General features: G+C 36.4%; 1 protein-coding gene across 1 annotated transcript in view; it reads left to right on the top strand.

Moving 5' to 3' along the window:
- LOC107738859 (probable assembly chaperone of rpl4) overlaps positions 1-25,764 on the top strand; it is a 74,823-nt gene that overhangs the window by 48,243 nt on the left and 816 nt on the right. The window contains exons 2-3 of the mRNA XM_016550742.1: positions 1,798-1,851; positions 7,825-7,938. Of these exons, the coding sequence (XP_016406228.1) occupies positions 1,798-1,851; positions 7,825-7,938 (168 nt within the window). The remainder of the gene's footprint in view (positions 1-1,797; positions 1,852-7,824; positions 7,939-25,764) is intronic.

Raw genomic sequence — 25,764 nt, 5'->3', positions numbered from 1 at the left:
TTCGAGCCGGCATCGGGGAATGATATGTGGCTAAGGAGAGAGAGCGAACATGAGCATCAATCCCTAAAGTAATTATCTCAGCTCCTCCTCATTCCAAAAGGCTAAATATAAGTGAAGTTTTTAGCTCCCAGTGGCAGCCATGTTGCCTTTGATAAACGGTGCGACTATAAAATTCGGGTGCGAAAGCGAGTATGTGTGTATTCTGCGTTCACACAGCCTGGCTAGGAGTATAAATTCTCCTGCACGCAGTCCGTCTTTCTGCCATGCACAGTCGCTCGCACGCACACACAAAAGCAGATACAGATAGGCGGGCGAGTGTGGTTGTGCTAGATTGGAATTGTCAGAGGTGTCACATTAAATGTGCTATTATTAAGTCCAGGCTGAATTTTATGGCCTTGCAGGATCGTAAATTGGTTGGTCAGTCCCTTAAATTACGTATCCATCGAGCGATGTGCTCTATCCGTCCTCACTTTTCTCCTGCTTTACTTTCTCTTACTCTCTTTCTCCCCCTCCCTTTCAGCGCGTACATATACACGAGAGCTTGATCTTGACTCTGTGGCCCTGGTTGAAATGGATGGCATGAGTGTGACGGGACGAGAGGAGTGCGGGATGCTGAGAGTGGCTGACATCTGAGTTCAAAGAGGCTTTAGGGGTCACTGTGGCCCCCGGCCAAAGCCATGACCCTCCTGAGGGAATAACAAGAGAGCCTGTCTCAGTATATTGATCAGGAGAGACTTACAAGGAGCTTTAGTGCATTTTAAAAGTTGGGAAGTCTAAAACTCGCACTCTGTAGCAGATCTGAATGTTTTTGTGGAGGAAAAATCTGCACTTGCTATTGTGAATCAGAAAATCAATGTACAGTACAGAGCTGAGTATTAGCTTGGGTCACATTGTACGGTCACGATTCATAAGTGCTGTGCAGTTGATTACAGCTCTCATCTGTATTTGATTTGAAGCTCAAGGACTTTGAGATGAAGTGTCTTAATGGCCCAATATTTGGCTTTAACTGACCTTGTCTATCAGCTCTTGATCTGATGTATTGATGATGCTTAATTAAATCACACTCTGGGTGAATGGGTTAAGCTGAAAGGCAGAGGCTGACAGCGGATAGATCAATAACACCGATCAGGGAAATGAAGATCTCAGGCTCTCAAAGGAGAGATAAAGCTGGTGTTTAACAAATTAACATAAGAACTGAGGTGACAAAGCAGTAAAAAAAAAAAAAAATCATTAAATTATAAGCACTTTTCTCTCCCTTGAGAACCGGCTAGCAGAGCTCAATTAACACTTAATTAAAGATCAGCAAAAAGAGTGATGTTGACCATAAGCCAAACATAAACCGACTTCACTGATCCAGTTATTACATTTGACTATGATTTAGATTATTGGTAAATCTCAAAAAAACCTACTGCGAGATTCCCCCAAATAAAGCAATTGCATTCTTTAACCCTATTTTTAGGACCATTATCATTTTTGCTCTGTGGCACACAATTCTCATTACCATAAAGCAAAAAATATGTATTTATTTAAATTTCATTTTTAAGGCAGTATAACAAAATGTGACCATTATGTATAATTTATGCTGATTTAATACAGATCACCATTAAACATAATGGAAAATGCTAGATGCATGCTGGGCGGTGTGCTTAATGACATCTAAATAATGTTACAATGCAGTTTCTTTTTATGCAAAAAATAACTTTTGAGCAGTTGCGGAATTATTTGGACTTAAAAATCAGTTTACAATCCAGTTACATGTCATATTTCAGTAAATGAAGAGCCGTTTTCTTTTTCCAGATGGCCACAGAGGTGTTGGAGAATCTTCTGGAGGAGGATGACGAGGTTGTGGAGGTGTGTGTTAAGTTTTTTTTTTTATCATCTTTTTTAAATGGTAGAAGTGCTTTTACTCATTTCACAAGTTAGCCAGTTGTAAAGAGTTTGATTAATCTAAATAAATCATACCAGACTGAGATGATTCAATGTTAAAAAGGACAATAAATGACTTATTATAACATATAAGGTGTTTGTTTCTCGTTGTTGTAGTTGTTTATTATCAGGCCTATTTTACCAGCTCTACCTGGTAGGATGTATGACACCAGCATTTGGTGCATTGCTTACTGTCTCAGACAGCTGGATTAATAATATATAGTGCTGTATCCTGCTGAAACAGTAGTTTATTTGTGTGAAAGTGCTTTGGTCTTCACTTTACATTATTAGCTATGGAAATTACACAGTGCTGAAACTGAGATACTGGAACATCGTATTTTGACAGACCAGCACACACACACACACACACACTTGTATATGTGGTTTACGGGGACTCAACATATACGTAATGGTTTTTATATTGTAGAAACTGTCTTTCCCCCTAACCCTACCCCTCAAAGAAAACTACTGGCATTTTTTGAATAAAAAAACCCCACTTTTTTTATGTTGGACATTTGGTTTGCAAAACATTTGGTTTTGACATCTTTTTCCAACACCTTAATGTTACATAAATGATGGTTTGCAAAACCATCAAAAGCACAAAAAGCATTATTAAACTAGAAGGCATTCTGATCTTTTCTTCAGACTTGTTTAAAAAGAACTTATACAGTACAAACAACATCCTGAGAGTTGATGCATGATTAATGAGCGAAAGTGAAGCCAATACATTATTTAAAAAATGAATATGAAACTTATGACTAAAATATTTTATTTCTTTTTATTTTATTTAGATTTTTTTTATCACCAGTCCTTTTAGCTGTTTTAAAAAGTCCTTTGATATGTAGGAATCGGAACTGGAACATTAAATTCCTTTGATTCCCATCCTTAGTCTACGCAATGAGTCTAGTCCCACACACAAACATACACACACACACACACCGCTCGGGCAGCCATGTTGCCCCTGAAGCCGGTTTACACTGAGATAATTCATACCCCTTCGTTTGAAGTGTGGTCCCGAAAAATCTTCGTTTGAAGGGCTATCTGGCCCTTCCCCTTACCCCTACCCCTCCGACCAAAAGAGAATCGAGACACCCCTACCCCTTCACGTGAATGCGCGAAACGGAGGGGTAGGGGAAAGGGGAAGGTCTAAGGGGTAGAATTGGGATTGGGCCTTAGTCTGATTTATAAAGTACTCTTTTGAACTCGTCTTTTAAGTTGATCCAAACAAAACAAAATCAGAAGTTACCATATGAATTAGTATGATAAATCTGTAAATGAATCTCTTAAAGTGCTTTCTGAATCACCATTAAGTTATCATTACTTCCAGTAGTCTATAATATGTTACAGAATAGGAACTGGATAACTTGCATATAGCGAAATGAAATGGAATCAGATCGGAATCGTGTCAAATCAGGAAATCCATAACCAGTCCTAAACACAAAATGATCATATGGCTTCAGAAGATTTGGAATATATCTCAAGAGTCATATGAACCACTTTTATGGTCCTTGTTGCCACTTTTAAAGCTTGACGATATTTAGTCTCCATTCACTTTGACTGTATGCAAACAAAACTCATTCTTTGAGTCCCTTTAAAGCTTTGCACATTATGTAGATGAAATCAAAAGGTATTACTTTTCCACAGTTTCTTCAGACGTTTATTTTCTTTTAAACCTCTCTTGAGCCTCTTCATCAGATAGACTGCGTTAACGTAGACACTGCCAGGGGCTGTACACCTCCACAGGGGCTCAGGCATGTTACCAACTCCTGGTCCGCCAGCTGCTGTCAGACATCCGTAATCGTATATATGTATCTAAGAAACGTTCAAGCAGATTTATGCATTCAATTTGAACTTCTTAAATGGAGAATCCCACGTACCCCATAGCAGTTTTCCTCCGGCCCAAGCATTTGACTTTATCCGTCCCTTTTATCTGTTGCTGAGAGCTTCGAGCCGGCATCGGGGAATGATATGTGGCTAAGGAGAGAGAGCGAACATGAGCATCAATCCCTAAAGTAATTATCTCAGCTCCTCCTCATTCCAAAAGGCTAAATATAAGTGAAGTTTTTAGCTCCCAGTGGCAGCCATGTTGCCTTTGATAAACGGTGCGACTATAAAATTCGGGTGCGAAAGCGAGTATGTGTGTATTCTGCGTTCACACAGCCTGGCTAGGAGTATAAATTCTCCTGCACGCAGTCCGTCTTTCTGCCATGCACAGTCGCTCGCACGCACACACAAAAGCAGATACAGATAGGCGGGCGAGTGTGGTTGTGCTAGATTGGAATTGTCAGAGGTGTCACATTAAATGTGCTATTATTAAGTCCAGGCTGAATTTTATGGCCTTGCAGGATCGTAAATTGGTCGACCAGTCCCTTAAATTACGTATCCATCGAGCGATGTGCTCTATCCGTCCTCACTTTTCTCCTGCTTTACTTTCTCTTACTCTCTTTCTCCCCCTCCCTTTCAGCGCGTACATATACACGAGAGCTTGATCTTGACTCTGTGGCCCTGGTTGAAATGGATGGCATGAGTGTGACGGGACGAGAGGAGTGCGGGATGCTGAGAGTGGCTGACATCTGAGTTCAAAGAGGCTTTAGGGGTCACTGTGGCCCCCGGCCAAAGCCATGACCCTCCTGAGGGAATAACAAGAGAGCCTGTCTCAGTATATTGATCAGGAGAGACTTACAAGGAGCTTTAGTGCATTTTAAAAGTTGGGAAGTCTAAAACTCGCACTCTGTAGCAGATCTGAATGTTTTTGTGGAGGAAAAATCTGCACTTGCTATTGTGAATCAGAAAATCAATGTACAGTACAGAGCTGAGTATTAGCTTGGGTCACATTGTACGGTCACGATTCATAAGTGCTGTGCAGTTGATTACAGCTCTCATCTGTATTTGATTTGAAGCTCAAGGACTTTGAGATGAAGTGTCTTAATGGCCCAATATTTGGCTTTAACTGACCTTGTCTATCAGCTCTTGATCTGATGTATTGATGATGCTTAATTAAATCACACTCTGGGTGAATGGGTTAAGCTGAAAGGCAGAGGCTGACAGCGGATAGATCAATAACACCGATCAGGGAAATGAAGATCTCAGGCTCTCAAAGGAGAGATAAAGCTGGTGTTTAACAAATTAACATAAGAACTGAGGTGACAAAGCAGTAAAAAAAAAAAAAAATCATTAAATTATAAGCACTTTTCTCTCCCTTGAGAACCGGCTAGCAGAGCTCAATTAACACTTAATTAAAGATCAGCAAAAAGAGTGATGTTGACCATAAGCCAAACATAAACCGACTTCACTGATCCAGTTATTACATTTGACTATGATTTAGATTATTGGTAAATCTCAAAAAAACCTACTGCGAGATTCCCCCAAATAAAGCAATTGCATTCTTTAACCCTATTTTTAGGACCATTATCATTTTTGCTCTGTGGCACACAATTCTCATTACCATAAAGCAAAAAATATGTATTTATTTAAATTTCATTTTTAAGGCAGTATAACAAAATGTGACCATTATGTATAATTTATGCTGATTTAATACAGATCACCATTAAACATAATGGAAAATGCTAGATGCATGCTGGGCGGTGTGCTTAATGACATCTAAATAATGTTACAATGCAGTTTCTTTTTATGCAAAAAATAACTTTTGAGCAGTTGCGGAATTATTTGGACTTAAAAATCAGTTTACAATCCAGTTACATGTCATATTTCAGTAAATGAAGAGCCGTTTTCTTTTTCCAGATGGCCACAGAGGTGTTGGAGAATCTTCTGGAGGAGGATGACGAGGTTGTGGAGGTGTGTGTTAAGTTTTTTTTTTTATCATCTTTTTTAAATGGTAGAAGTGCTTTTACTCATTTCACAAGTTAGCCAGTTGTAAAGAGTTTGATTAATCTAAATAAATCATACCAGACTGAGATGATTCAATGTTAAAAAGGACAATAAATGACTTATTATAACATATAAGGTGTTTGTTTCTCGTTGTTGTAGTTGTTTATTATCAGGCCTATTTTACCAGCTCTACCTGGTAGGATGTATGACACCAGCATTTGGTGCATTGCTTACTGTCTCAGACAGCTGGATTAATAATATATAGTGCTGTATCCTGCTGAAACAGTAGTTTATTTGTGTGAAAGTGCTTTGGTCTTCACTTTACATTATTAGCTATGGAAATTACACAGTGCTGAAACTGAGATACTGGAACATCGTATTTTGACAGACCAGCACACACACACACACACACACTTGTATATGTGGTTTACGGGGACTCAACATATACGTAATGGTTTTTATATTGTAGAAACTGTCTTTCCCCCTAACCCTACCCCTCAAAGAAAACTACTGGCATTTTTTGAATAAAAAAACCCCACTTTTTTTATGTTGGACATTTGGTTTGCAAAACATTTGGTTTTGACATCTTTTTCCAACACCTTAATGTTACATAAATGATGGTTTGCAAAACCATCAAAAGCACAAAAAGCATTATTAAACTAGAAGGCATTCTGATCTTTTCTTCAGACTTGTTTAAAAAGAACTTATACAGTACAAACAACATCCTGAGAGTTGATGCATGATTAATGAGCGAAAGTGAAGCCAATACATTATTTAAAAAATGAATATGAAACTTATGACTAAAATATTTTATTTCTTTTTATTTTATTTAGATTTTTTTTATCACCAGTCCTTTTAGCTGTTTTAAAAAGTCCTTTGATATGTAGGAATCGGAACTGGAACATTAAATTCCTTTGATTCCCATCCTTAGTCTCCGCAATGAGTCTAGTCCCACACACAAACACACACACACACACACACACACACACACACACACTCTCTCTCTCTTTCTCTCTAATAGATATCTGACAGATTGAGAGCGCTTACAGAGTGTTCTGAACATTCGGCTCAGGAGAATCAGAGAGTGTGAAAGAGAAAGAGACAGAGAGAGTGGGAGTGAGAGATGTTTGAACTCTCTGTGGTGTGTTATTGAGACATCAGAGGAGGGGTATAGAGTGTAACAGTAGGTGATAAAGTGAAGAGCACTTCAACACAGCACAACAAAAACATGCGCACACACACCCTTCCCCACAGCCCTTTTGCGTCTGACTTCTCATTTTTCAGGGTACAAACAAAGCTGCCCGATTGTTTGTTTCTCCCTCTCTGTTCGCTGCAAAATAAGGTTATTTTAATCCTGCCTGAAATCAAATATTTATAACGCTGACAGAGTGCACAGGAAGTGCTTTAGGTTTGTTTTGTTAATTACAAGAGGCTGACTGACTGTCTCTGCCTACTTTTATGTATGTACTGAAGCGAGAGTGGGGTAAGCTGTGCCAGATTTGACATAATTGATCCTATAGGCCAATGTTTCCAAACCCTGATCTTGGAGTAACTCCAACACTGCACATTTGGAACCAATGGGGAATATACGAATGATTTGCATTTCAAATGAAAATATGAATAGAAAATAAATAAATAAATAAATCTGCATACTAATGTGTAACCCATTTTAAGTCTGTTTGTTGCACATTATTCTCATTTTAATAAACCAGCCAGGAAAAGGTTTTAATAATCCGAAAATTTGTATATAGTGCAAAAATAGTCAACATCTTGTAATAGTATTACCTGCATTATTTTGAAAACAATTCTTTAGTTTTAGTTAAACCACAGACACAGCTTACCCCAAAAACAATTTGGTTTAATAAAACCATAAATTATTATAAATTGTCAATAATTATTATAATTTTTTAGCGAAATAATCAGCATTTTTGTACAATGTTTAAGCACACACACACACACACACACACACACACATATATATATGTATTTATACAAAAGTCATTTTTAAATTATATATCTATTTTTTATTTTATATGCTTGTTTGTGTATTTTCTCCTCTTCCTGTTTCAGGTGTGGTATCTGTTGGGATGGCTGTTTTATTTGCAGCTGGACAAACAAGACTTGACAAACAACGGTGTGAACTTCAGAAAATCAGCTTGGACGTACCTTAGCAAGGCCAAAAAGGTACAGCTCACACACATACACACACTGTTCTTTTGGAAATGATGAGGCCTGATCTGATCTGATTTCATCTTGGCGTAGTTTTCATTCTCCCCCACATACAGTGCACACACACACACACACACATTTTCTACCTGGCTGATTTCTCCACTCCTCCCTTGGTCCCTTCTCATTTTTTCCATCTGTCATGGCTCTCTCAGCATGCCGTCAGCTCTTTACCTACTGTGAAATTTCTCAAACTCTGCTGGTGTCCGAGTGCTATAGAAATGGAAAATGAAAGGCAAAGTTTGAAAGAAAACGAGAGCGGGAATAGCTTGCAGGTTGAGGTATCACAATACCTATAACTCTTTTTTTTTTTTTTTTTTTTTTTTTTTAACCAACCCCTGTCCTTTCTTCTTGCTCTTCCTCCTCCCCATTTCCATCTCTTCCTCAGGCTTTTCGCTGTTACTGGACTTTGGTTCTCTCTGAAGAAACCTTTGGTCACTACATGTAGTTTCTTTTGTTCCTCTTCCATCGCTTTTCTCTCTCTACGTCTCGCTCGTTCTCTGATGGATCCGTCGTCATTCATCCTTCATTTCCTCTGCTTCACCTTGCAGCCTCTCGTTTCCTTCTCATTTTTAGTCATTTCAATTTAGGGAAAGACCATTGATGCACACCTGTTGTCTCACATATATCTGTAAATCCATACTGGATGTCTTTTCTTGAGACTCTAAAACATAGACTTTCATTGCTTAATGTTATTGCAGAATGCGCTATTGATAGGTAGTTATGGCCAGCCAATAGGAAAGCAGGAGACATCTATCTCAGTACTCTTATCGATCCTAGAGGCTTTTCAAGGTCTCAGACATGTACGTAAACCTTCAAATTAAAACAGCCAGACGAGACATAATACAAACTCCCAGCACCGTCTTTGTTTTGACTTCACTAATAAAGTAAAAGTTACAGATGGATAAGGAAACATGATCAGTAATGCATGTCTAATCTAGAGTTTCATCTAAGATCTCACTAATGTCTCAAATTGTGCTCAGCAAAGTGTGCAATCAAAAGTCAGAGACCTCAATATGAACTCAAGCATTTCTCACCAAATAATCTGAGCTGATTTTCACTTAATTTATTTAGTTGTATACCCTATGACAACTATTGACTTAGAAACAGCGTTATCAATTCAATTCAACTCGTTAATAATTTAATAAATTAATTAAATCTAATTAAGCAATGAATTAATTATATTATGTTAAATATAATAATTCTAAATAATTATTAAATATAAATGTTATTATATATATAATATTTATTTAATATATTTTTGTATACATTTACTCCTTAATAAATGTGTTATTTTCATAATACATAAAATTTCTTTAGTCTTTTATGTATATCTGTTTAATTCTTGCACTTATTTCTTTGTCATCTGTTTATTTAATCATCTGTTTATTTGTAATCTGTGATAATGAGAGGGCTTGGTCTTTAATATAGTGGGTTTGGGATTTTTTATGTTTTAATCAAAATTTGGAAGTAAAAATATAATTATACAATAAATAATGAACCTATTCTCTTTCATTTGAGAGTCCTTTAAGAGTATCTCTGCATCTGCATAATCTTGAAAGACTTCATAAGGTCTTTGGAGTTTGTCTACTGTTTAAATCTGTGAAGAAGAATCTTTATTTATGCTGCTTTATACATTTTTTAAAAGGAAATTTGAGAGTAAAAATTAGCTCATGAGCACAAAATATGTAAATAAGACCTGAAAGTCACACTCTTGGCTTTGGCTCAGACTTGTGAATATTTAATTATGTTCGCTAACGTCTCAATTATTCATCTGCTCTTTAATCAGTGCCCCATATTGGCCAAGCTTTTGTTAGCTGTGTCATTAATATGGCCATAATAAAGCAAACAGTAATTATTTATTAATTAGCCTTTTAGAAGGTCATCTCTCTGCACTGTGAAATATACTGCCAGTTATGAATGAGTTGCCAGCTTATTGCTTAGTATTAAAAGTGATAACCTTTCAACTTTTAGTAATAGTATCACCTAAACTGTTATTAAATCTGATGATCATGTAAATTTTTTGACCTTTGAGAAGAGAATATTTCAGTAGCATCATAAAGAGTCTTATTTTCTGCACAATTTCTCTGTAAATGGGAATAGTTGAAAATTTCCTGAAAATTTGCTCACCCTCAGGCAATCCAAGATGTAGATGAGTTTGTTTCTTCATCAGAAACCAACTTGGTGAAATGTAGCATTACATCATTTGCTCAACAGTGCATCCTCTGCAGTGAATGGGTGCCGTCAGAATGAGAGTCCAAAAAGCTGATAAAACATTAGGGGTGTAAATCGGATGGTTCGTCACGATACGATACGATATCGATTCTTATACCCAGCGATACGATATTTGCCGATACTTCAAAAAATTCTACGATACATTTTCGATACGATTTCATACAGGAGAATATCGGTCGATATATCGATATTATTATATTATATACCTAACCATCTACATTTTTATTAACTCACAAATGCAACCAAAACATATAACATGAACATTTATCTTAAATTTTCACATCCTGTTCCTCAATTTGGACATTCACAACAAAAAATAGGCCTACACTTTTTTTTAAATAATAAAGAAAAATAAATAATAAAAAAAAAATTAAGTCACACACAAGATCAGTAATCTTAAGATATGACAACAGTCAAGACAGTCCTTTAGGTTTCTGTGCTAAAATATGCAATGTGTAAAATAATGTAAATCCTCATTAGGAAACAACACAAACGAGAGAGTTGTAGGAAAAAAAACTACATTAATATAGAAAAATAAATAAAAGAAATTAAAAAATAAAAGCTGTTAACTTCATTTGAGACTTTTTTGGCTGCTACTATGGGCTCAGTGCTAAAAAACCTTTTCTACAGATAACCAAATTACAAGCAATAGCAGAAAATAAATACAATATAACAAAGACACAAATTAAATAAACAGTGCTTTTCAGGTTTTTCAGGTAGATCTAAAAGAAGTTTTCAGAAATTTAATAATCAAATGTAAAATAACACTGCATAGTCTTCACTGTATAGATTAAATATAGATTAATCCGTATAAAAGTTGTTCAGCCAAAATCAGTGAAAGATTTTTTTCTTTGACGGAAGTTTTCTGTAAGTCTGCTTTCACTTTAAGAAGGAAAGCACGGATCCAATATACTGATACGTACACATGCGTTTTCTTTCTCAACTGTTTACATTAAGGTATAGGCCTAACCGACTGTGTTTACTAGGATATTCGCCAAGGCGCACATGTTGATGTAATTTGGTCTGTATTTGTTCATCCATACACAAAAAAGCGTAAGGGAACTCAATTAGGTATTAGCGTGCTGTCGATGCGGCTGTCTGTATGCGTGCGCTAGTGATGCGCGGATGGCGGTTATATCCGCGGGCGCTGCGGATAATCCGCGGATCGGGTGGGTCGGGTAATAAAAAAATGCATTCTGATTATTTGCGGGTGGGTCGCGGGTGGATAAAATAAATCATTAATGATGCAAGTATTAACTACATTTTCTAAATTATGAACGTGTTTTAAATAGGCTACAGAAATTGAATAAACTGTAAATTAACATTAAAAGTTATTCAACAAAACATTATTTAGTCAAGAGCAGTAAGGGATTTTCTCTGTCTTTTGTTGTTTGATTAACATTAATAAAAGACGGCACAGCTTTATTTAGGCTGCTGTCACAAGACCTATTTCACGGATCCAATACTGATACTCATGCGTTTTATTTTGCAACTGTTTACATTAACTTAAGACAAAACCGACAGTACTTTCTCAATTTGGTACTTGCAGTACGTGCTTTGGATGTGACTGTGAGCGCACGCGCCTCTGGAGAGCGCGAGTACCGAATGGCTTAAAAAGACGTGAAAATAATACATTTTTGTGACGATGCAACAATGACCGATCAGGCTATTGACAATTCTGTCAACTGTCCCGAAACGCGAGCTAAAGTCTTCTATCGCAGCGTGCAGCAGCTCTAGATGCGTCGATGTGAAGCGAAAGTCAAAGAGAGAAGACGCGGAAAGGAAAACTTGAAATCGCATCATATGACCCCTTTAATACATGCATACACATTGTACATGCAGACATATTCCCAATATCTAAAATGGAGACTTTGAAATATTACATTGTTAGCCTGTTGCCCAGCTGCTGAGGGTTGGATCTTCAAACGTATTTCCATATATTTTTAATTCTTCAGTTTCATGCCTTTGCTTTAGTGATCATTAGCAAGTTGTTGTGAAACTGATGGCTCCTGAGCTAATCTCTTGATTACAGCCTCGATTTTTCTCCTGAATCGATTGATTTCCCCTGCTCCTCTGATTTTAATTAGCTTGTGGCTACTCTGCCTGCTGTGGATTTGTTTTCCGTTTCTGCGCTCATCATCCCATCCTTCTCTCGCTTCCTTACTCTCTGCTCGTTCCTCCGTCACAGTCTATGACTTCAGGCAGAGTTCAGATTCCACTTTAGCCGCTATTCACCATTGATTTTCTGCCTTCTGCTCAATGTCCAGCTCTTTACACGTCCATCCCTCAATACCCACCTCTCCATACCTCACTACCTCTCTTTTCTCGTCCTTTCACTCGTGCCATTCCTCACTACCTCTCTTTACTCCCTCTATTCCTTGCTAACTCTTTTTTTCTTCCTCTCTTGCTCAGTACTTTTTTGTGTGTATGACCCTGTTTATACCTGCAATTAACATCCGCCTCGCTGATTCAATCACAGGTGGTCAGTTGAGATTTTTTGCTGCATATACCTGGTCTTAAAGGATTAAAGGGTCCCTCGTGTTGGTCCAGGCCTTCATGATTGTGGAACATGGAACACAAAACATGTTTAATAATATCCTGCACAGTGTTTTCAATGCAAATATAATGAATGAATCTTTCTAGCTTTAAAAAGTAAGTATAAAGGTATAAAAAAAAAAAGTGGTCCATATGATTTGTGGTCCATACTCTAAGAAGTCCTCTGAATTCATACAATAGCTTTTTGTAAGGAACAGTCCAACATTTCTTAGAAATGTTTCCATTAAGCCAGTAAGGAGGTTAATCTCAGGATAACAAATCATTTTGTTTTTGTGGTCTTGATAATCTTTTTTTAATTTTTTTATTATGTAAGTAAAGAATGTGACAATGTTTACATGTGCCAAATACAGAATCACATGGACCAAACATATAACATAAAAGTAAGAAACATAGGCTAAGTAAAGAAAGTGGCAATATTTACATGTGCCAAATATAGACTCACTTGGACAAACAAACATATACTGATAGCCAACATTACAAGTCCATTCCGATTAGCTCCTGTATTTGCATTCATGTGTCTGTGAGCATGCATGTGCGTGTGTGTGTGCGCGTGTGCGTGCATGTGACATTGTGTCTAGAGGTGGGGGAGGAAGCATGCAAATGAAATAGTATTTTAACAGATTAATAGGCCTAAACCCCCCCCAAAACACCAGCCATCCCTGGCCACTACCTACATGCCCCATTTACCTTATATGTCTATTTTTTTATTTATGTTTTTAATGTGTAGATGTGTATGTCTCAGCTAGTTTGTGATGCATTAAAAAAGTGAGACGTGTAGTGCAGCCCAGGTCAGGGACCAAGCCCACCCACACGGCACACTTACCCTGTGTATGTGTTTTTTTTTTTTGTGTGTGTGTGTTGTATATATGTCTCAGCTACTTTGTGATGCATTAAAACAGTGAGACGTGTAGTGCAGCCCAGGTCAGTGACCCAGCCCACCCACACGGCACACTTACCCCGTGTATGTGTTTTTGTGTGTGTGTGTGTGTGTGTGTTGTGTATATATGTCTCAGCTAGTTTGTGATGCATTAAAACAGTGAGACGTGTAGTGCAGCCCAGGCCAGGGACCCATCCCAGGGAGACGGCGGGGAGACACATGGTCTTGATCATCTAATTCATTGAAATAGTCTGACTCAAGAATTTTGCTTTATAAATTCACCTTTAGTGTTTTATGTAAAAAGGAAAGTCATATACTTTGGGAAGACATGAGATGAGCAACAATTACTACATTTTATTTATTTAATAATTCATTATTTCTTTCTCAGATTTGTCAGCATCAACAGTTTGCTTGAAACATTTATTTACTAATTAATGTACACTACCATTCAAATGTTGAAAGAAATTTTTTTTTTTAAATAAAAGAAAGAAATTCAGGTAGGATGCTTTACACTGGCTATGATGCATGTACATTTTTACCGATATTCATGCAGTGGATTTCAGTGAGTTGGACTGTTTCTTCTTTAGTACTTAAATATTTTGTATTCTTCAGTATTTTCTCCTCCTTTTCATGTCACTTATTTATCTCCATCAGCTCATTCTTCCTCTCTTCATCCCTCAGTACGTCTCTTTTTATTCTTCATTACCTCCATTCCTTGTCCTGTATTGATCTGGACAGTATTGATTGAGCTTTGAGTGCATGACCATATTTTCAGCCATTAATAATCTTACATATAATAATTTATCATGCTTATGTTATGATGCATATATGCTCCAGCCTCTTGCTTCGTGAATAGACAGTCACACTTTATCGATCCTCGAGGGGAAATTGAAGAAAGAAAAATTCAGAAGGCATTTCATCAGCTTTTGTTCTGTGTGGCAATATAGACATTGTGCGTCACAATGTTACTGCAGCGTTAGTGAAGTGTCTCACTCAGCCATGGGTGCAAAATGACCAGTTTTGAGTGTCTCATTGTTCTGTCTGTAACTTACCATGGCAGCTCTTGAAATCGCCACTAGCAAAACACTCGAAAAGCACATTCACTTGAACACACACCTTGTGTGACCTCGAGGAACTAATATACATAGTTAAACAATTTGTTTGTTAATTTGCGCAACTGTCTTCACGCTCTTTTCACATTCCAATTAAACAAATTATGTTTCATGTCTGCTGTTTTCTTCCAGTGTCTATCTGAGTGAATATAACATTTCCTGGAAGAGATGCAAGGGTGTTTTTAGACTTGACCGGTGCAGATTTTCTCTGTGATTTGACAGTTTTATGTGTATTTGTATGTTTTTCCATACGTGTATTTTACTCAACCCTATGTTTATATATACAGCAGCTGTGTTGGTAGATGCTTTGTGTCAATTCATTGATTGCAGTAGATTTGAACACATCTGAACCCACAGCTGTCTTTCACACACTCCAGAGCGATAGAGAACAGGCGATGTGAATCATACGTTTTTGACTGTATGTTTTAGCTCAAAACCAGCTATTAGGTACTCTCACATTGTTTACGGGTTTTACACTGCAGGGGTCAAATGTCAGGATAAAAATATTCTAGTGAGTGCCACGTTTAGTGCCTCTCTCAGTGTCTTTAACAGTCAGTGTGGTGGTGTGACACAGTGGGCAAAACCTCAGGACAAATACTCAGACACTTGAAGACATTCATTTTCAGTAAGGATTTGTTGGTAACACTTTAGTATAGGGACCCATTCTCACTAACTAGTTACTTGATAGCATGCATATTACTAGCATATTGGCTGTTTATTAGTATTCATAAAGCACATATTCTGCATGACTATATTCTAATCCTACCCAATACCTAAACTTATCAACTACCTTACTAACTATTAATAAGCAGTAATTAGGAGTTTTTGAGGCAAATGTCATAGTTAATAGTGAGAACTGAACCATAAAATAAAGTGTGACCAATTTGACTGTTAAAAAATGAACTGTACCGATGATCCAATTTTTCCCTGATAACCGATAGATTGCTGATATTTCGCCATATTTGTGACCCTGGACCACAAAACCAGTCATAAGGGTCAATTTTTTTAAATTGAATTTTTGAAATGTATACATCATCTGAAAGCTGAAGCTGATAAATAAGCTTTCCATTGATGTATGATTTGTTAGGATAGGACAATATTTGCCCTATATATAACTATTTGAATATCTGGAATATGAGATATAAATCAGAATATTGAGAAAATCGCCTTCAAAGTTGTCCGAATGAAGTTCTTAGCAACGCATGTTACTAATCAAAAATTAGGTTTTGATATATTTATGGTAAAAATATCTTCATGGAACATCATCTTTACTTATTATCCTAATGATTTTTAGCTTAAAAGAAAAATAGATAATTATGACCCATACTGTGTATTGTTGGCTATTGCTACTAATATACCCGTGCGACTTAAGACAAAGAGAAAAAACTAAAAATTAAATTAAAAACTGAAATCGCTTGTTTTAAAGGCTAGTGAATCTAGCAATAAAATGGATATTCATTTTAAAAATTCCAAAAGATTCCATTTAATAGTGGTATTAAATCCTTAGTGTTTTTAAAGATTGACTTTAAATGAGTATTAGATAATGGCAATGGTCATCTAAACATATTACAATTCAATATTGATCAATATATCACATTGTCTGATACCAATCATTACAAAAATCTCTGATATTGACTGATAATATTTATGTATATAATAACTTTAGGGCAACCAGCAGTAGAAAAACTTAGTAGTACAAACAAGAATATCAACGTCCCTCAATCTAGTCACTGTCATTGTGAATAGAGCTGAAAATACAGTATGTGTAATGTATCATTGTCAGTGTGTTTTTCTCCAGCAGTCTGGACCTCTTCCATTCACTAGGTTCAAGATCATTTTCAAAAACCCTCCAGTCCATTTTGGTCTTTTATCTGTCAAGGTTTAGAAAGCAGGTGGAATTTTAAACCACCAGCAAACAAGGGTCAGCAAACAACAGCAGAAAAAATTTGCAAATCTTATTTATTTATATTCTGTATTGATTGCTGTGTTTTTTAGCATAGCAATTGTAGATTGAAAATTGTTTCTTTTCCTCAGGTTTAAACATTGTGTAATCATCAAAGCCCATGTGCTTAGACAAATTGAGCTGTGGTGAGCATGTGGGGAACTCAAGTTCGAATACGGCTTGCGACATTTCAAAATCCCATACTCTCTTATCGCTTCCTGTAATTATGTGTAATTATACACATAATATATGTGTATAATTACACATATATTATGTGTAATTATAAATGGAAAAAGTGTCATTATAAATGGAAAAAGTGCACAAAAATAATAAAAATCTCTAGTATGTTGTACTGCATTATGGTTTTAACTTTTATGAAGACTGAAATTTCTCATGCAATCTCAAAAACTCTTTGTTATAGGGTGTGCAATATTTGAGTTCACAGTGACTTAGATAGGGGTGGGCGATATGGCAAAAATATATCAATTTTTTTATTTATTAATTTTTTTAGAAATATCACGATTTTATCATGATTCTTTGTTATGTTGGTTTTACTATTTTGCAAGTTGTTTGAGCATTACAGCCAAACTAATTTCCCTATTATAAAGACAAAGCCTTTCAAGGTAACAAAATATAAAAAATGAATGGTGGATATTTAGGCCAAAGTGGACGAAGATAAAAATCTTTGTCATTATTTTATCTGTTATTAAAAAATGAGAAGAAAGATACACATTACAATTACACATAATATACAAATAAAACAAATACTGATTTATTTTCAGGAACAATAGATGTATTTAGCAGGTATCTTCTTTTGTGTTCAGCACAAGAAAGAAATTAATACAGGTTTGGGCCAACATGTGAGTGAGTAAAGAATGACAGAAATCAAATTTTAAGGTGAACTATCCCTTTAATGACAGTCGGCAGCATGTTTAGTACTGTCTCTTTAAGACCTGCACGCATATAATATACAGGCACACATCCGTTTTCTCTCAGCTGTTAACTTTCATTTTAGACAAAACCAACTGAGCCTATCCATAAACCTTGTGTGTTTTGACAGTATTAGCGCTAAAGATAACTTAGTTCAGTGATCAGGTGCTGTTTAACAGGTTTTTTAGTGCGCGGTGTACATTTAGTGTACGTTTAGTGTACAGAAAAAGCGCACGTCAGAACAGCAAATGAATGAAACGTTTAATCAGTAAGGCTTTAAAGCAGATGCAAATAATGTACTTTTGTGGTTGCGAATAAGTGCAGTGTCCCGTGAGAGTAACTCTACCGCTGAGTTAACACTGATGTGAATGTATTTGGCATTGTGCAGTATATTGAGATGGAGGCGCCAGAACTGCAGCTGATAGAATGTGCGCTGTAGCACGATACTAGCCTACGATATTTCTTCAAAAGCAGATCGTGGAGACATTTTTATCGTCCACGATCAAAAATCGTCATATCGCACACCCCCTACTTTTAGAATAGACTGATGCTTTATAAATGTACTCTATAGAGAACCCTTCCAGTCTGTTTGCTTGTATCTCTGCGCTCCCAGTTGAGTGAGAGCTACAGAGCATCTTTTGTTGAGTGCATTATGTTTGTTTGTTCTTTTAGCTCAGGTCTGTAGTTTGATGTATTAAGAGCCATTCTCATCTCTTGAGATATAGAAAGGTGCTATCACCGTGCTCTTAGAGAAATCACTTCTGGTAGACACGAGCACATACAGGATTGGAGTCACTTATTCGTTTATAGAATCATACTAAAACTATATTCTATATTCTTTTGTTATCTGCCTCTGTCTCTGCCCTGATACCTTTTGGGACTTGATGCACAGAAGTGTTTGAAAGCTAAAAAAAATTTGTGATTTAGAATAATAATAATAATGCAATAATATTCTTGTAAACATGTCTTTATTTTTTCTTTAACTGCACATTATCATTTGAGTATTGTCAGCAAGATTAGAATTTCAGAAACTGCTCGGATGGATCCCATGAGTCTGTTCACTAAAATCAATTTCATTCTGTGACTCTTTCTGCAAGTTACATTTGTGACAGCAGTAGGAGTCTTTTTGTGATTAAGGAATGAATCACTGAATCATTTACTCATGATTCAGATCAATGTTCATTCATCAAAATGGTGTCTTATTAGAGGTAGAACCAAGAAATGAAATAGTCCTTCACAGCCCATACTCAAATGCTATTTGAAATGTCTGACTCATTCTATTGAATTGGTTTGTTCAGATGAGTCATGTGAATAAACACTAAACAAAATAAAATCCTGCAAAGTCACAACTCGGGTAAAATTTATTTTGCAGTCACACTGTATTTTAGCTGTGCAGGAGGGAAAGAGGAAAGGAAAGAGTGTGTGTGTGCTTGTGTGTGTTTGTTTGTGTGTGTGTGTGTGTGTGTGTTTGTTTGTGTTTTTGTGTGTGTGTGTGTGTGTGTGTGTGTAACCTGTGCGGATATAAATGACTATCTGTCAGCTGGACAGTAAGGTCAGTTGTGGATCAGAAGTCGGTCCAGCCCAGCAGTTCATCATAGAAGAGAGGCACAGAACAAGAGTGAGAGATATGGCCTGAAGAGAGTGATTTAAGGACAGTGGGAGGAGTCCTTGATGGTAATCTGAATGATGAAAGAAGGCAGATAAAGAGGGAAGGACAGGCACAAACACAATTCATTGCTTTCAACACACAAATGCACACTATGCCTGACACACACACTCTGGGACCAGGGAACTTCTGCTTTGTATTTGGAAGTAGAGAAGTCATACTTAGATACTTAGATGCTAGTCTGATTGTATGTTTTTGTAACATTCTAAGATTATTTTTATCTAAATAAAACCTTATGTTTATAAAATACTAATTTAAATATTGTAAAATATCTCTGCAGTCTTACCTAGGTTTAAAAATGGATGGATGTACATACAAAAAGAAAGTAGTGTGTATATATGCACACACTTGTTTTTGTGTATAATTTACTTAATGAATAACTCTAGATCCAAGTGAAAGAAAATATATTTTAAAAACATACCGTATATATAATATGCATTATATAAATATTATAAAGATATATGATAATATATGTCCTTATTTAGAAGTAAACGTGCATATGCGTACCAGGTTTAGACTGAATTCTAAGGACCATTCAATGGTGTGTGTGTGTGTATAATTATTTTTATAATTTATATCTAAGTCACTGCTCCGGGTGTGTGTTCACTTTCACTCTAAATGAAGAATTATAGATTGAAATGAAATAAAATACAATAATTATATTATTATTTAATGAAATTGTTATTATTGTTAATAATAATAATAATAATAATAATAATACAATATCATTTTATTAATAATAAATATAAAGGCATATTTTATAATAACAATATAAAGATAATAATAAACCTCATCTAGATAGCCAATTAAATGTATGTCAGTTTTTTTCCCTGAATTGTGAGAATCAAATAATGTCTAAGGAAAATAACAACCTTTAAAAAATGCACTAAGCATCTAATCCTTAATCATTTAAATGTAAATACGATAACGTGTGAGGGTTTGGTGGTTTAGGATTACGGTCTCAAAATCATTAGCTCTATTGAATATCCACACCACAGAGAAACAGATGTGTTTGTGTATGGGTATGTGGTTTGTCTTCAGTTGCAAAAGTGTGTGTGAAATTTATTTTTGTGCTTGTTCCCAAGTGAGTATGATGGCCATAGCAGAAGATCGCAGACTCTTTTCCGCTTGTACACACACACACACACCCCCCATCACCACCTCCAGCCAATCTTCTTCAGCAAAGACCTTCTTCCCCCAGACAGAGCTCCTCTGCAAAGCTGCCATTTCAAAACATACAAATACATCAGTGGAGAAGGTAGAAGTCTTGGATAAGGGAGGGATTGCTTGCAAAAAGTGGAAGATAGTATTCAGCAGTAGCTTCCTCCAGGGGGAACATTTCCGCTGTGTACATGTTTGAGAGCTTATTAGAGGATATAAAGATGAGGAGATTGAGTGGGTGATGGGTGAACTGTGGGTTTGTGGAAGATGTTTTTGACACTGTGTGTGTGTATCAGTGGCTGATGGAGTGTAACTCTGAACTGGAGATCAGGTCTCAGTAATTACAGGGTGGAACTCCAGATGGTGGCTGTTGCTGAGGTAACACATTAGCTGGAGCGCCTTCCTCTAGACTGATTAAAATAAACACAACTCAGATCTGTGAATCCAAATCACAGGAGCTGTGGCACAAGTGTTTCTCAATTCGTTTATTTATTTTGCAGAAGGGGTGGGTGGAGTGGTACAGGGTCATTCTCTTTATGCAGTGCTTTTTCTATCCCTGTGGAAAATCATCTCGGTGTATTGCTCCCAGGAGGATTATGTGTTAAGTTTAGAGATATATTTACACAAAAATAATTGCAAATATTTGAATTTTAAGGCATTGTAATAATTTTCCTATCAGAGGAGACAGGTCTTTCCATGTGTGCAGATACTGTATGTCACCTTACTTAATGAAATTCTGTCAAAAGATCTTGATTGAGGTCTGTTTTTAAATCCTTTCTGGCATTTTCCACAACATCTGTCTGTCTATTGTTCCATCCATTCATCCATCATTCTATCTATTGTTCTATTTAGCTATCAATCTATCTATTGTTTCATCCATCCATCATTCTGTCATTTCATCCATTGACTGAATGTGCTTGAATATCCATCCGTCCATCCGTCCGTCGTTCTATCTGTCATTTTATCATTCTGTCATGCATATTTGCACTGCATTTATTTGATTATATACAATTTAATGCACTGCAGGTCTTTTTTTATGAATGATTTGTTCTGATTTCTCTCTTCCTTTCTCTTTCTTCTCCAAGCTCCATCACTCAAGCACTTTTTAGGTGACTAATGCGAGTGAGCTAATGAATACGCTTAACAAAATACAATTTAAAATGTTCTTCTTTATTATAATACTTCATGTAAGAGCTTAAAATTGTCTGTGCTGATTTCTGATTCGTAAATTGTGTGTTTTTATTCTCCGAATCAGGAGTGTTTTGATCATAAGCCTGCATAAAACAGTATAATATCTCAAAGACAACATACACCATGATCTGAAGGATATGTGTGTTCATTCAAAGAAAGGTTTTCCTATTTATTAATCAGAAAAGAGTCAATTTCTACTGTGCACTGTCTCTCTTCCTTATGAAAGAGTAGTGCGAGGGGAAATTCTCAACATGCCATTAGGTCGTAAATGGATCCGGTCTAGCAGAGGTGTCGTGGTTGCCATGGGGACCAGGGTCCTGGGCCTCATTCACAGACAACTTGGCACCCAGTATGTTTATTGGGTGAGGGGTCTGTGAATGTTTGTTAATCTAATGAATAATTGATTTGTTAAATCAAATGAAAAATTGTGTTTTTGATTGGTCCAGACGCTACAGGCATGTTACATTTACCTAGAAATGTTGGTCCTTTTGGTACAAATTGATCTATTAATTTGAGCGCTGAACCTGGAATTAAATGTACAGTAACATTTGCAATGACCATCCGATGTAGCTATCCACTCCAGTTATGCATTAACCAGTATATAACCAATCATTCAAAAGACATTAAAATGTTCCGGTCCTGTGAGCCAGTGTGAGTTTAATGTTTAAGCGTTGCTTTATCATCACAATTAACCTTGATATCCGGCAGCGAAAAGGCCCTACAGTACATGGACACACACATCAACATTGTGTTAAAATGCCCTCATGGGTCTAACTAAACCTGTGTGGCCAACGGTTTTAATGTTTGTGTGTGTGTGAAGGTCAGTTCTGTAGAGCAGGTAGGAGTTTCAGACTCTCCTGAGGTCTTATGATCGGTCCGTAAATGAGATCCCACGAGGCCCAGAGAGCCCTGTCGCCACTCGCTGTTGCTTAGCGACCGTTCCCACGGCTCTGAGGGTGATATAAGGGAGCAACGGGCTGCCCACTGACAGTATGTGTGTGTGAGATGACCTGGTTAGTCTGCGAGTGTGAAGGACTCTGTGGTTTCGCTCCTGAGGGAGTTAAATAAGGTTCTGTGGTGCTAAAACTCATTAAATAAAAAGAAGGAAAGAGAGGAAAGAACAGTGAAGGAGAGGTTGATAAGTTGTGGGGTCACTTTCTCCAGCTTTTTAAATGACTTCTCTTACAAGTATTAATAAGAAATGTGCTTTCTTAATTAAAGTCTGGTTGTTAGAGTAGCGTCTGCATGATTACAGTTCACTGAAGAGAGGGCTGTACCACAAACGCACTGCTAATACCTCATAAGGAGTGACCTTTAGAAAAAATAGTGTGCATTAGTCATTCTCACATGACGCTTTCTGAAGTTGAGGAAGTTTGTACGCTCTCTGCATGGCTTTTTGACGAGGTGCAAGTCTGTCTGACGCCTGTGCTCTTTTTAGCTTTGCCATCATTAGCCGCATTTATATCACATTAAGACTGTTTCGTATTCATGTCTGGTTTCCGTCAGTCTTTGAGTACTCACTCAAGTAATTCTTCACGAATTTTCATAATTTTTACATTAAAATGAACTCTCAATTGATACATTGTTACTATTAATACAGTAGCATGTAGATTACTTTTTAAAATTACTTTTTATTTTATTTATTCCGATTATTTATCTTTCTGTACTACTAGTAATAAGTAATCGCATGCATTCTATAGAAAATCCAGTCTTTTTGAATTAATATGCTGCTTTTGTGGAAGGTGAAATTTGAACCAATTCTTTTAACTTTGAGTTTTTCAAATAATAATACACAATGTGCATACAGTTCAATCTTTCAGTACTAAAGTAATATTTTAGGAATTTTCATAATTGTTTTTCATTAAAATTAAATATCAGTTGATAAATTGATACAGTAAAATGCATGTGGATGACTTCAAAAAATGTGTGCATAGCTAACTTTTTAATTTCAGAACTTATTTATTTTAATTATTATTATTATTATTATTATTATTATTATTATTATTACTATTTGTCTTTCTGTACCTTGTACTGGTCATGATTTGCATTGAAACACTTGGAATTTAAGTCAAATAACAACACACGTTTTCACAGGCACTAAAACGCACGATACTGATGTATTTTCAGCATTTTAATGTACAATACTGACGTATTGACGACACCTAAAATGTAAACTTTACAGACTTATTAATCCTTAATTAATTAATTATGATCCTTAAATAAATTCTTATGAATATTGAAATCGCAGCATTTAGGCCCTGTGTCCACCAAAGTGTTTTTCCCCGCGGCTAGCGTATTTTTTCAGTTGTTCTCAATGGGAGCGCCGCATTTTTTAAAACGCCAGGAATGTGCCGAGCGCTGAGCGTCTTTTTCGCACTGAGCGTTCGGCCGTTTTTTTCTCGTGCCGAGAGTTGAAGAATGTTGTCTTGAAGTCTCTACTAATGAGCTGATGACCTTAAGCAGGTGTGTTTGATTAAGGAGACATGCAAAACGTGCAGTGTTGGGGTGCCTCCAGGACCAGGGTTGGGAACCACTGACCTAGACAACTAGTTAGAAAATAAGGAAAAAGCTATGTAGCCTATAGCTTGCAAACCATTTTGTTTGTTAAAATGTATATATGTAATGTTAATGTCTGGCAGTCAGAATATTTTTCTTGCTTCAGTTGTTTTGTTTTTGTTTTGTTTTTTAAACGGACTAATCTTTTTGTCCATATAAATTTCAGTAGAAAAATGTCGTAAAAAGTGGAAGTACCTGAGGGACACATATAAAAGAGAGAAAAATGAAGAGAAAGAGGTCAGGTTCAGGGGCAGCAGGAGGCAATCGGAGGTGGAAGTTTATGTCCATTCTAAACTTTCTGGAGCCTTACATCCAGGACAGGGACACCTCTAGCAATTTCAGTCAAAATAGGACATGTGAGGAGGATGTCAGTGTAGAGGCTCTCCTTGAGTCCCTGGTAACACCAGTGGAGGTAGTGTAGCATACTATGTGAACTTCAATGTTAAAGTGATGCTATATCTGTTTTGCTGCTATATCTGTTTACATTTGGTACTGCTTTTGATATTTTTGCAATAAATAAATTATTGTGATTGAACTTACCTTTCTGTCATGTTTTTCTTTACACTGTACATGTTTTTAAGGAGTAGATATGGTTAGGTTTAGAGGTAGGAGGGGGATTAGCGACTATATCTTTTTAATACTATTGCCACTAAAATGGTAATTTCCCTGCATATTTCAGTCTTTTACAGTTTATCTTTTCATATTCGCTATAAAATGGGTAGGTTTAGGTTTGGGGGTAGGTTAAAAGGTCTAAAATCGAAATCCCTTATCAATACAATTATAAAAATGCATTGATACAAATATCTTTTGATATAAAAGAGTTGTAAACATATTTTACGTTTTTTAGCTAAAAATGCATAGCAATTTTTACTTTTTAAACGTTGTAATACGTCCAAATTATACATTTCATCAATAAAAACAAAACAAAAATGTACATTATGTGCTCTTAAACGTTACGTAATAATACCTAAGAATAAACAATGATGAGACCAGGCTGGCATAACGTACTGCTACACTAATTATGGTGTAATTGTAAGCATTTCTTGTTGACATATTATTTAATGCATTATCACTTTGTTTGCAGTGAATGCAGTCTTTATTTGGAGATTTTTTTTCTCCAGCTCTCATTATGTTGAGCTTCTTCATTTTACATCAGCTTGCATGTATTTGTGCTGAAATTAACTGACTTTTTAAGCTTAATTGATTGTTCATTAATTAATCACGTGCATCCCTTTATTCACATTTGGCAGTTGCACTGAAACTGTAAAACATTCTGACATTAATTGTACTGATTCCCCTGCTGAAACAGGATGAAATCCCCAGCCAGTGTTCTTATATTAAGCAAAGGGAGAAAGTGTGGGGCGATATATTGTTTTGCAGTCACATCGAGAATTGCTTTTTTATCATGTTCTTTCAGGGTATATTTTACAGTGATAAGAGTTGAGACAGTGGGGGGATTGAATTCTCTTCCTCTCCTGGCAAGCACTCGGTCACTTGCTGGACAATTTCCCACTGATGCAGAACTCGCTTCGTTTGTGCTTGGAAAGGAGTCACTAAT

This window comes from Sinocyclocheilus rhinocerous, unplaced genomic scaffold, assembly GCF_001515625.1.
Source record: "Sinocyclocheilus rhinocerous isolate Xijiao unplaced genomic scaffold, SAMN03320098_v1.1 scaffold2059, whole genome shotgun sequence".
NCBI classification, from domain to species: Eukaryota; Metazoa; Chordata; class Actinopteri; order Cypriniformes; family Cyprinidae; genus Sinocyclocheilus; species Sinocyclocheilus rhinocerous.
Note: the sequence above shows the minus strand (reverse complement) of the source record. Positions and strands in the feature narration are given on the sequence as shown.